Consider the following 13,537-nt stretch of genomic DNA (forward strand, 5'->3'; position numbering starts at 1 on the left):
TCTTTCTATTCACTGCACTTTATTGTATTCTGCACAGTTCTGATCAGGCCTATAGGCCTACTCGTGCCAGCTTCCTCGGATAGTGATATGTGTAACATGTGTACCAATTATTCTTTCTAAGCGAGAAAATAATGAGCCGTCTGACTGCATTCATAAGCTTACCATGCAGTAGTTATTGAACCACTCGCCGCCTGGCTGTTGGTGTAAGTTGATTTGGCGGGTTAAAGTCTCCCTGTTCCCGTTTTCATCGCTCTGCGTACCACAGTGTACAGGTGTGTGCGAGTGTGTGATATTGCTCATATTTGTCTGATAAATTGCAAGATGCATCAAACGACATATACTTTATAATTCAGCTGAATTTCACTTTTTACCTCTGCATCGACTCAGTAGGCGGAGGCGCGCGTCGCACTATTCATACATATAACTCTAGATGAACTACAGATGAATCCTGTCATCTTTCTCCACCAAATCCAATGCAACATTGCTTAGACTGTGTAAAATGTCAAAGATAACGTTATGAGTTATATGTGGTAATAGTCGTTTATATTCATATTGAAGGCAGGTGAAAACAAAAAGACATACTATTAATTAATCAATCCATCTCCTTAAAAAGTAAACAAAATGAATTTGGTACGTCACGTGTGACAACGCGATTACAGCCTTGTATTAGTTGTATCTCGTATTTACACCTTGGTTGTGGGGTCACATTCATAAAATGGACTTTGCACGGGTACACGCCTCGCCACAAGCGTCCTAAGCAGTAAAGAATGTAAATGTTTACCTCTTTCACATAAATGTCAGGTTAATAGACCGGTTAGTAAACAGCAAACAGGCGCTCGTACACAGAGGGCACGTGCCCGATAACTGCCATTATCTTGGAAGTCTCGATTTCAACAAAGTAGACTAGACTCAGACAGGGAGGTTGAAAAAACTTTGTAAACCACAAAATAAATTCTACTACTACTAGTGACAATAATTATGATTACCAAGTGAAAGATACCGGTACTAGTAGGTACATAGCGCTAAATAAATGAATAACAAAAGATTATAGCTACAGTAAAAGATAAAGTCACCCATGCTCTTTATTTGCTCTATTATATTATTCAAACAATGGCTGCTGACGAAATAAAAATTGACACCATCCATCTTTGCCTATTTGAAGATAGACTTAGCAAATCTATGTTTCATTTATTGTTGTTCTTCGCGAATAAAGGCTCACATCACGCACCTTAGGGTGTATTTTATAGCTTCAAGATGATTGTAATCGTGGTGATTCTTGTACATATATTGAATATTAATAAAATAACAATTAGTACATAAACACTTTTAAATATCATCGTAAAATACATGAAACGTGTATTTCACGATGATGTGAGTAATGCAAACGAAATAATGACATTAATAATAATAATTATAATAATTTCCATCATTCTAAGGACAAGCCATGGTTGAAAGGTCACTGGTCAGGGCAAGGGTTGGACAATTGAAAAAATGTGTACATAATTTGATATTTGAATATGGATGAAAAATAAATACAAAAACATAACAGTGATAATGTAGACATTTTTCAAATGCATTTAAATGCATTTTGCCTTTGTGAATCATTGTGATAGTTGCACCGGAAAGTGGCATGAACACGGTCTCAACTATCACATTGTCTGCAACCATGGCTTTCAAAACGAATGAAAAAGTTAAATGAGACTTTATTGAACAAATTGAAAATACATAAAATAGTAAACTTCAAGGTTGTTTATTCCACAAATGAAACATAATTTTAGTGAGGTCAATTGCCTATGCAGGCATCCCACTTCGTCCCTGGCGATCTTATTACTTGCTTAGCGTCCATTGGCGCGTTTAATATCTTATCCACATTCAATGTAAAAAAAATGATACAATTAAGGGTCATATTACTTTTTGAACAAAACTAATTTAAGTAATTTGAGTTAAAACATGTATATTGTGCCTTTGAGATTTCTAAAGTAGGCCTACATTGTAGGCCTGTATGTGGGACGGAAAATGAATTTTACAGCATCAGTACAGGTAAACGCTTGCATGTAAAATCAATCGATCAATTTAATTGCAGAGCATGTAGTGATTGATTTTTAAAAATCGTTGTCAATTTAACTTATGAATGAAAGGCCACCGAGGAGATAATATCTCTTCATTTGGGGCGGTAAAGATGACTTGGCCCACTTTATCGCGGATACAGGTAGGCCTACTCTCCAAAAGGTATAGCGATCACAGTGAAAATTGGCCGGGGTGGACAATATTGGTGTTCTATTGGGGTGGCCTCCATGCCGATTAAAGTCGTCTACAGGAGACGGTCTTGGCAAGAGTGTTCTTTAACCAGCAGTTGCAATAACACTCGTATCTTGTACTGCGGGTTTTATCTTCTATTGTCACCTGAAAACAAAACATAAAGAGAATTTCATAAATTGACATATTAAAAATATCATTTTGCGCGTCTCTTAAGGGATTATTACAGAGGGTAGCCATCTATGGAGGTAACGGGGGTCCGATGGCAAGCACAGATACCAGAATAATTGCGACAACAGCCGTTTTGGTGATAAAAATATTTTATTATTTTTATTAGTTGCTTACAATGTATTTATTGTGAAATATTGATCTCATACAAAGATGAGTTGTCCCTTTCAAGTGTGCAATACATTCATTTTCTAATGCGGTCTTAGGAATTATTAAAAAATATTCGTGCATATACTTCTAATAAAATAAGTTAATAATGGTCAAAGTCAACTTAATCTTTTTCACACTCTCATAAGACTGTATGAAAAAGTTTTTTCTGGATCATCATTTGACTTTCGTTCGATGCCTCAGGTCATACTAGTCATCGAGTTGTCTGACTTGGACCTTTTTTTCACAACTTTTGCAGTTTTTTAGTTTTAAACGTATACTGAGGCCAAATGTTGTATTCTGTTACAACACTTGCTTTGTTTGATACAAATATTTTGCCCACTTCAACTTTAAGAATTGTTTGCCCTTACCCTGTCTAGTTTCCAATCGGAGCCAAAACCAGTGCCATCTTGACGAATATTTATCTTACTCAGATTGCTCACGTTCGGCAAATACAGCTCCATGGTATCCACGCTGGGTGCAAATAATTATTGCAGTTAATGACATTGTAATTAATAATTTTGAAGAATTTGAAAAACATTATTAGTCATTGGTCGGCAACTTATTAGCAGAACATCATTACGCTTGAGAAGACAAGATCATCCCAACAACAACAACAACAACAACAACAACAATAATAATAATAATATCTGTATAAAGCTAATAATAATAATAATAATAATAATAATAATAATAATAATTATTATTATTATTATTATTATTATTATACTGAAAGCTATTATGATTTTTATCATTATTATTAGCTTTATACAGATATGCACGGTGATTGATGTAAATGATTTTTTGTGGCCCTCTTGTTGAGAATATATGTCAAAATAATTTGATTACCACTACAATTTTCATTCAACAAAACGAAACTGAGTGCGATTATGTACTTACGACTTCCTCTCAAATTCTCCCTGGACTGGGAATTCTCCAGAATTCACGCCATTTGCCCAGAACAATTCCATATAAACCTTGGCATCGGTGCCAGAAAACCAAGAAGAACTGGTCTTTACCTGAATCACAAAGTCGTCCACTGAAATGAAATTGCATAAAATGTGCATAACGAAATGATAAAAAGAAATATCGGACTTACAAAATGGAAGATAAGAAGATGACGTATTTTTTGTAAGAGTAGCATGGAGGATTTATCGTGCTTACTCACGTTTGACAGATTAACATAGGTATCCTAACAGAAGAATACAAAAATACTTTCAAATATTACATAACTTACTTCTCCATGCAGCTTGTGGACATCCGTAGAACAAATTAATCTTGTCGACATCAGTTGCAGACAAGTCGTCATTCCCGAGTGACATGGATGGGTTGGCTTTTGCCTGTATCGTTTTCTGTCCGTTTGCGCTGAATTCAGTATTTCTGTAGTGCATCAGAGACTGAAAGTCGTACGGTTGGCCCATGGTTGTTACTTCCCAAGATCGTTTCTTTGCAAATTGGCTCGACATTCCTAAAATATGAAAAAAAAACACTGAAAGATGGTAACCTTTCTCTATGAAACCGTGCTCCCAAAGTACAAAAGTTGTGCTTACTATATGACCTTCCGTGTCAGATTTTCGCCACTTATTTTTATCAACCAAGAGTATATTCAAGTATATTCAAACCAGCTAGCCATACGGATTTTAAAATATAATTTTTTTATAATATCATAAGAAATACAAAATGCATGCTTACTTCTTTAACTTACCGGACTTAATATCTCTATAATTGATGGTGACGTAATTATCTCTGTCAGGTCGACTTTGTTCGTGGAAAAATCCAACCGCATGAAGTATTTCGTGCAGCACAGTGCCTTTGCTGTAGCATCCGTTCCCAAGATTCAGTGTCTGCATGCCACCTTGGCGACCATAGGACGAAAAGCAACTGAAAACAAAAAACAAGTATCGTGATTCAAATTCTGGTGCCATATATGTATACATATAGCCTACAGTTTAGTATATGTTATTCCTTGAATCGTTATGTCGTTATTAGATTATCCTTATAATGCAATTTCTGGATATTGTCTTTTTTAATTAAAACAGAACATAATGCATCTGTACACTCTCAACACATTGATAACACGTCCAATTTTCTTAAAGTATGCAAAATTCTCCGTTTTTCAAGTTGAGCGATTTTGATGTGGCTGTAAATAGCATCTATGACGATTACCTGCTACCACTTCCAGTTACTTTAATATAGTCCATCTGATTTGTCCTGGCTTGAAATTTGATGCAAGTTAACATCCTCAGACTGTTAATCGCTAATTGGAACGCATAAGAAGCTGAACCACCTGCAATTGCAACAAAAGGAATGGATCGGGCGATTTTGAGGTGTTAGCCGAGTAGTTCTTACAAAATTAAGTAGATCCAAGAACAATGAAGACCCACAAAACACACACTTGTCGTTCTGTAAGGTGTATAGTGGGCGTATGATTATCTTAAATACTAACTTGGCACTACTGGCTATGTATTTACATGTACATTCGTATGTTAACTTTATACAGTGGATTTACCTATAATTATTCAAGACACATTCACCCGGCAGAATTAACTTACCGGCAGCCATGGTATAGGGAATGATGACATCATTACCAGACTTTCTCCACTTCCTATTAGGCCGTGACGTCATCTGTCTCTTCTCCGCTGGTGCATCACTGACGTCATCTCTAAGCATTGCTAGCAGCTCCTTGTCAACTAATATGTCGCCTTCGTGGAGGTCTGGAATAAAGCAAATCGTTTTCCATCTCGTAAGAAAACGTCTGGCCGCTATTTGGGTCGTTGTCGAGCGGTAAAATTCATGTACTTAAGACAAATGTGATGAGATTTTGTAAGTTATGTCAATTAAAAGGACACAAAAGAGGATTTTCGCGCCAAAATTGATTTATCCCGGGGTTAACAGTACTTTTCCGCGATTTACCAACCAACCTTAAATCTATCATTCCCGGCACTCGCCATCGCTCTGTAACATTTTTGGAAAATACAATAAAAGAAAACTCTTCGTGCCGGACACGCATAAATCAACCCGGCAACTTTTTGTGGTGGCATTTGCCTTCGCTTTGAATTGTTAACTAGACACAGCGCTGCAATACATAGTCAGAGATTATAGGGTTTGAATCATTGAACTTAAAAAATTGCTTTCATGTTACTGTGTAAACAATCAACCCTACCTCCTTCTTTCAGGGAATCCAAATAGCGCTTATACTCGGCTTGTCTTTCTAGCTCTTGGTTCCTTTCAAGTTCATTCTCCAGCAGTGCTACGACATTTGCAACTGAAAGAACAATCACACATGTATGTGCAAATATCTTAAACTTTGTAAAAAAAAGTGCAGATAGGTAGCTCCTACTATATGGATGCCGCCACAATGGAACACATGGCACAGAAATGCTGTGAAAAGAATTGCAACATGGTTATTATTACATTGGCATGCTACCTACCTTCATCTCTTTTCTCCTGGTCCCCTCCAGCATCAATTGTTAATTCTTTTTTCAGTGCTAAAAGCTTTTTCAGCTCATCTGAAATTTAAAAAAATTGTGTTATTACTACTTATCAAAAATTTCGCCATGAAACAATAATTAATTTCAATGCAATGTTTATCAAAAAGAAAAAACACGTTTTTCTTTTACATATTACATGGAGTTCAATCCCAACCTACCTTCGTCTAATCTGTCAGACCTTGACGAGATGGGTGTAGGATGACCACCATGGAACAGAAACACAACCAAACAGAGGTGAAGAAAAACCTATAATAATATTAACAATAATAATAATTTCTTTCCTGGCTCTCCAAAACAACACAGCCTTCATATTTTAAACACTTTTGAGTGAAGGCTAGCATTATTGTATGATTGGTAGGATATTTATCTAGATTACCCTACAATCTCCATAGGTCTTTCATTCTTTCAAATACGTAAAGATATAATTAGTTGACTTACCCCTTTCATTTTGATGACTAACGGTTGTGATGCGCCTGAAAGTAGTAGTATAACGAGGATATCGAAAATGCCACAGCTCCAGGATTTCAAATTTGTATAATTATTGTACAATTTGGCCCATTGCAGAATATGAATTAGATAGGGCCTTTATTTAGTGCTTGTCTCACCCATTCCCGATAACATAGCAGCCATTATAAGGACACATATAGCTACTAAACAAATATCGAAATTAACTCTAGTTTCATGAAGAATACATATACGATGATTGAGTGCACTAGTATTACTTTACTGCTTATTTTTCACTGCTTTCCTTTTCGATGAAATAAACCCACGTTGTACCAATTATGAATAAGTTTGCACTATATGTACAGGGTTCGTTTTATCCCCCCTCCCAAGACAAATTAATTTTCCTGTTCGCCTTTCCTCCTTTTTTCCGTTTTTGTGTGTATATAGGTGTGTGCCTGTGTGTACCAAGGCCCAGATATAATATACACTTTAATGAAATGAAAATGACCAAGGTCCATTTTCACACAAAAATGCCAGTCCAAATCTGATTTACACTTCGAATTTTCCACTTCAAAGTCCAAGAAAAGTCTGTAGTAGTTCATTAAATTTAACCATCAATATAAAACATCTGCCATCAGCCAGTCGCAATCAGCCCCACTATCACCCTTAAATATTAAATCTTTACTCACCTTTAAGAGGACTACTAGTGATTTGCCTAATTAGGTCCAAATTGACTAAGTTTCGGTCCTTCGTAGAATCTTAAAAGGTCAACTTTCGACTTGAATTCCCTTAAACTTAGCTTGTACAGTAAGCTGTGTCCATCCAGTCCACTTTCAATAAATTTGATGTTATTTTAAGATATTGTTTTAAATTAAAACGTTGCTGCACAATTACGTCGACATGAACTATTGTCGACTGAAAATTTCTATATACCTCTGGATGGAGTCTATGTGCAATGCACCATCGATATTAATTTGCACTTAGAGTAATGTCTCTAAATTAAATGAACAACCATCTAACAAAATATCAACGCAAATGATAAAATCGCAACTTACGACAGTGATTGGGAAAAGCAGTTGATTAAGTTAAAAATCTTCCCTTTTTTTCTTCAACAAGATGGACGTCACTCGGTTTTTGTGTTTTCGAGTCCACGTAAGGAGAACTAAGAACGGCACTCGAGCTCTTTCTCTCCTCTGCCTGTCTTTTGTGGTGCCGTGTTGACGTTACCAAGACCCACATTTAAGCCGAACAGAAAAGTACAAAAAAAGCTCCTCGACAAATAAACAGTGTTTGCTTGACAATACCTGGGACAGGTAACGGCATTTACCCTTACTTGGCCTAAATATAGAGATCTATATATAGCTTATAAAGCCTCATTGGCCACGGTTATGAAGAGCTACACTTAAGTTTAGAGCAGACGACACAAATAACAAGAGTTGAACAATAATTATACGGGATTGCGCTCTGTTAAACTTTCTTATACGAGCTGATTCGCACTTGAACTGCACCCCCTCCATTCTGCTCTCTCTCTCTCTCTCTCTCTCTCTCTCTCTCCGTGCGTCTCCAGTGGTGGTATAACGGCATTTTGCAACATTTATTCAACCGATTTTGATCGTATTTTTGTGCGCTGTGGTAAAGTAGCATGGCAGTCTACGGTCATTGTTGTGGGGTTTTTAGGTTTATTTATTTTATGGGCATTTTACGACACTTGTTTACTAACCAATCAAGGTGACAGCCGAGCGTGTTTTTATCGATGTTGCATGAAATTAGTGAGAACGTTTTGATACACCCTCACTGAACATCACTAAACATCGCTCTATAAATGTAAAGCGATGTATATTGAGTGTTGAAAAGGCTATACATGATTTTTTAAAAATTAATAGTGAGGGAGCATTTGACAAATAAGATTAATTCTGTTTGTTGAATCCTATGTGCCTCCGTCCACACTTTTACTTTTCTAAAAATACAGTGGCCCATAGTAATAAAAGGCAGTTTTTAAGAGTTTGTTTGTTCATTGGTCAGTTTGTTGTTGTAAGTCTAAAGCAATGGACTGTATATAGTCCATTGTCCAAAGCAAGTATACCAGTATGCAGCTCGTGCAGCTTAAAAAGAGAGAGAGAAAGGGGGGTTTACAGTAAAATATTAATTACACCTTTCTTGTTACAACTAAAAAGGTTTTGGATTCATTAAATTAGACTTGATACAGTTGAATCGTATAGATCTAAGCGCCGCGTTCATTGAATCCACTCTATTCTATTTTAACTTTCGAATATGAAAATGTTGACTTTCAATACAAAATTGCACATCTGACAGCTGTAAAGAAACAATGACAATATTACCATGAAAATATATGCACGTTTTTCGAAAAGGAAATATATTACCAATTCATCCAGTTTAAAAGACATTTTTTAAAAATTAAAATTGTCATTCTGTCTGGGAAATCAGTAAAATATCAGACATTTTTCAAAGAGAAATCTGACTTTCGAAACTTAAATGATGGTTTCCAAAATTGAATTTGCGTTAGATATATAGTTAGCAATACATGTAAATCTTTGATTTATCTTTAACGTCGTTCTTGAAATATTAAACACACTGCCAAGCCCACATACGTTTAAACTCCATATACTGCAACAGGTTGACATACACAGAACAAGATGCAGTAATTGTAGGGTAGCATATTGATCTATGCTGACTTAAGGATCAGGAAAGAGAAAGGTGACAGTTACTGGGTCTCCCGGTCAGTTGGGTACACAGTTTCATTGACCGTCAAGATTTAGACACCAACGTAGGGTGACTATCACAATGGAGACGAAAGATTCCTCCGCATTTACGAAGTCCGGAACGCCAGTTCACAGAAAGCGAACTTCGATCAAGAAGATTCTCGTTTACGGCATTTGCTTCCTATTGTTTGCTTATTCGGTTATAATTGTATACGTCTCTTTAAGGATGAATGTTCTAACTCTGCGACGACGGCTATTAGATGCTCAGGTACAGTCCTACAAGTCTTCTGTTTCTCTTTCTCTCTCTCGAAACGATACTGACACCATAGTTTAATTCAAGTTCGGAGGCAATGGCAGATAGCAAAGTTTTATTTATCCATTTTAGCATTAAATAGTTTTATCCCATTATGTCAGACGTATAATTTTATAAACACTATCTCGGTTTTATTAGTAACGAATTCCTCAATAAGATATTTACTAAACAATCTTAGATTATGCATGATTTATTCAGAGAAGCATTATATCTTCTATGCTGGAAACCTATCACTGATACTTTAGCACGAAAACGTAACCCACATATCTTAAGATATTGAAGCATGATTATATGGGTATCTTCTATTATTCATAGCTGCCGCACAGGACAAGGTCTGGAGTTCGCGAAATAAATATTTCAATGCATTTATATCAGCAGCTTAACTCCATTGATTATTTTGTTAATATTAATTGACTTGAAATGAAGACTTAGATTACTATTTGTGCCGGAGCCGAAAAGTTGCGATAAAGCTTCCAAAGAAGAATCCGAAAGATTATGACGCAGATTTTAAGGTTCATTTTGGTTTTGGTGAAACTTGATTTGTTTTATTTCAGCTTGCGCGTTCAATGGTCTTCGAGGATGCGTTACACGACTTTGATTATCTACCTCTTCGACACGTCAAGGACAACGTGTTCATTTCCGAAATCAACATGACAGCAGAGGAGTATGACAAAATTGAACAAAGTTTCTACAGGTAAATTATTCACTCAAAATAACGTCCATTGGAATAAATATAAGGGCATGAGCTGTAAGATCTCACCATTGGTAAAGTCTACTAGGGATTAAATGCTTGGTCTTACATAAGTCTACAGTGATAGAAATACGGTTAATCAGAGTACTGAAAAGACAGTTCTGCTTCACTCAAATTACTCTCGATCATATGTCTACTCTAGCTGTTACAAAATTGTATGAAAATCTAATTTTGTAACTGCTAGAGAAGACATCTGGTAGAGAGTAAAGGGGGGAGACTTCCTTAGCGTGTAGTGAAATTTGGCCCATCGGTCACACACGCGTCTTAGCACGCACGTATACACACGCGCGCCTTACCAGTCTTTATTTATCAGTCTCTTCGTATCCCTTTGTCCTAAATCTTGTGTGCGTAGGCACAAACGTATAGTCACACTCAGGCACACACGCACACAAACATGCACCTTGTCTGGACTAGGGGTTTGATCGACACAACATGACCTTAGTTTCCACAAGGAATTACTACAAGTGACTGATTATGTTCATTTTCAAACATATTTTCTAGATACATACGACACCAGCAGTATGAATGCCGTAACCAAACTCGTGCAGTATCTCGCAGTAGCCTGGGTTGGGACATTTGCCTCGACCCGCCTTTCATCCTGGTCCCGGGGCAATGTCTGGTCTACACGTTCAGGTACAGAGGTGGCTGCAACACGCCCCCCCCCCCCCAAATACGTTACGGCTTGTGATTAAGTAAATCCCCTACTGCCGGCCGCCATCCCCATTTCTCGACATGACAGGCTTAAACCTCGGACATAATAACGTTATTATCGTTATAATGTCCAAGTTTAAAGGGATAATAACTCTTCGTTTTGGCCAAAAAATGAATTTTCCTGGAGTAAACAACAATTTTCCCATGCTTAACAATGGTTAATGAATCCATTTTTACATTCAAAGTTAGTCCCTGGTTTTTTTCTAAAAAGTTTGGTTTTTTTTTTTGTTAAAATATCTTAAGAGATTTTAACAGAGTATAGCCATCAATGGAGGTCACATGGTCTAAAGACAAGCTCAGATATCAGAATAATAGCTATAACTGCCGTTTTTGTGGTAAAACAGAATATATTATATTTCTATGAGTTATTCACAATGTTTTTATTGTGAAATATAGATCTGATACGAAGAGTTATTATCCCTTTAAACAGAAAAATGCCATGAATTTATGTTTTTTAATCATATCTACCACCTCCCGACGAACCTCGCCCCTAATCAAGCATTTTTACACTGTTTTACGTCGCTCTAAATCTTGAAGTCGGTGCTCAAAAACCGAGATAGCGATGGCGGAATTTCAAAAACAGTAAGCTACAGAGGGAGAAAACGTTACAGGAAATTTAGTTCAGCATTTCGCGGGAAAATATCACCATGTGCAAGTTAAAAGGGTTGACTCAATGACAACATATCCTGTACAACGGTTTGACTCTAATCTGTATTGTTCCATCTTTTCTTTTACTCGAATGAATTGCACTCAACAAGGTTTTAAGGTAAAAAAGTGTGTAAATCTATATGCAGATGAGAGTTTCCTTGAAATGTACGATTGATATGCATATATGTGCATGTACTAATATATCAGACTGTCACTAATTTCGTTGAATTATATAGATATTATTTCGAGATTTTGTTTTGTCGTTTTCAATATACTTACTTGACATTTTCAGACAATCGGGGTTTGTCCAGACTGGTTTTGAACAATACATGACGAAAAAATTTAATTGCAAAGTGTTGGCATTTGATCCAAGGTAAATGGTCTGCGCATTTGCATCATACATATAGGTCACATGACTTTCACGGTTGAGCTTTTATATTGATTTTTATTGATTATTTATCTATTTATTTGTCATAATTTTTCTTACCGAAAATGCAAGGAGGGGATGTAATAAATCACACAGCTTAGGCCAAGTGAATATAACATGTTAATCAAAACGTGGGTAGATAGTCTATTTGTATTATGGAGTTTGGAGTTCGACTAAGAAATGATCCAATAATAAGAAAAATGGTTCAGGACCCCAAGAAAAATTTATTCAGGTACACAAATGTTCAATGTTGATTTTAAGCAATCTGTAGTGATGGTACTTTCCACGTGTATGTACAACATACATATTATTATTATTATTATTATTATTATTATTATTATTATTATTATTATTTACCAAGAACAGATTTTTATGAATAACATTCTATAATTTGAATGCCATAAATTAATTATTTTTGAAAACGTTCAGCAAATAAAATTTAGTAATTGCTTTTCTAGGTTAAAGATGAAGAAGCAGTACGTTAAACTACAGGAAAACGTTATCTTGTATAAGACAGGTTTATCGGCAGAGAACAAACCGAGCGGAAATGACCAGGACGCCGCGTGGGCAGACAACACGTGGGATCTTAAGACGCTGGGCACAATACTACAGTCGACGGCACCTAGCAATGTATGTAGAATATAACTAGGGCGGAAAATGCTTTTTAGTTTTATCTAACTGAATTCTGTCGTGTTTTGCACATGACGCAGTGGAATGGTGGATGGCCCAGTCATGGAGTTGTAAAATGTAACCTCATTGTAGTGCCTCATATACAACCGTTTGGGTTGACTGGCACAAAGAAAAATTCGAATTATTTAGTTTTGAACACATGTATAAGATGATGTGTAAAGTATTATGCTGTTTAACTTTTATACACTATCCTGTGCACAGAAACGGATTTATAACATATTCGTTTTCTTGACTTTTATTTGTAGGCAATCATAGACTACATGAAGATCGACATACAGGAAGGGGAATGGAGTGCTTTATTAACAGCATTCCAAGAAATGTCATTACAGAATGTAAAACAATTGTGTATAGAGATCCATATTGTCGGGAAGTTCTCCAATTTTCTAACTCACGAACGCGTCAGTGCACTGAAGACGTTGAGAGGTATAGGATTCAGAATATATTCGTCAGAGGACCTTGGTAGGCGCAAAGTGTCGCCGTACACGGGCAGAAATGTGCACTCACGCTTTAGGCTTTATTTCATAAATAAGCATTTCTTGGAACAAGTGCGCGATATGAAAAGAGACAATTCTTCGGACACGTTGTGGTAAACGTGTCTTTTTTGTGTGAAACTGACTGAACCATTGGAGTGATACGAGTTGAGGGGATTACCCTCCGATAGCGTTGCGCTTCTGGGGCCCGTTTGATGAAGCAGTAGTTAGTTAGAATAAC

General features: G+C 36.4%; 2 protein-coding genes across 3 annotated transcripts; one reads left to right on the plus strand and one right to left on the minus strand.

Annotated features, from left to right (window-relative positions):
* Nucleotides 1-1,683: 1,683 nt before the first annotated feature.
* Nucleotides 1,684-7,874, minus strand: LOC106157640 (zinc metalloproteinase nas-14-like). Of its 2 annotated transcripts, XM_087009588.1 has the most exons (13): nucleotides 7,622-7,874; nucleotides 7,256-7,396; nucleotides 6,561-6,595; nucleotides 6,281-6,368; nucleotides 6,063-6,140; nucleotides 5,795-5,896; nucleotides 5,184-5,345; nucleotides 4,798-4,918; nucleotides 4,337-4,512; nucleotides 3,869-4,099; nucleotides 3,532-3,670; nucleotides 3,003-3,105; nucleotides 1,684-2,403 (listed from the first exon to the last, which is right to left on the minus strand). In XM_087009588.1, exons 3-13 carry the CDS (start codon nucleotides 6,567-6,569, stop codon nucleotides 2,302-2,304), a joined length of 1,311 nt encoding a protein of 436 aa, XP_086865714.1. In that variant the 5' UTR covers nucleotides 6,570-6,595; nucleotides 7,256-7,396; nucleotides 7,622-7,874; the 3' UTR covers nucleotides 1,684-2,301. The 2 variants fall into 2 exon arrangements, with proteins under 2 accessions (XP_086865714.1, XP_013388809.2); XM_013533355.2 differs by lacking the exon at nucleotides 7,256-7,396 and having other exon boundaries at nucleotides 7,622-7,873.
* Nucleotides 7,875-9,004: 1,130 nt separating this feature from the next.
* Nucleotides 9,005-13,495, plus strand: LOC106157641 (putative methyltransferase-like protein 24). Its single transcript, XM_087010149.1, has 6 exons — nucleotides 9,005-9,554; nucleotides 10,154-10,293; nucleotides 10,852-10,983; nucleotides 12,002-12,082; nucleotides 12,595-12,766; nucleotides 13,072-13,495. The coding sequence occupies exons 1-6, from the start codon at nucleotides 9,369-9,371 to the stop codon at nucleotides 13,414-13,416; spliced, it is 1,056 nt and encodes a 351-aa protein (XP_086866275.1). The 5' UTR covers nucleotides 9,005-9,368; the 3' UTR covers nucleotides 13,417-13,495.
* Nucleotides 13,496-13,537: the final 42 nt, after the last annotated feature.

The sequence above is a fragment of the Lingula anatina genome, chromosome 3 (genome assembly GCF_051362555.1).
Source record: "Lingula anatina isolate TDL-2025a chromosome 3, LinAna3.0, whole genome shotgun sequence".
NCBI lineage: Eukaryota > Metazoa > Brachiopoda > Lingulata > Lingulida > Lingulidae > Lingula > Lingula anatina.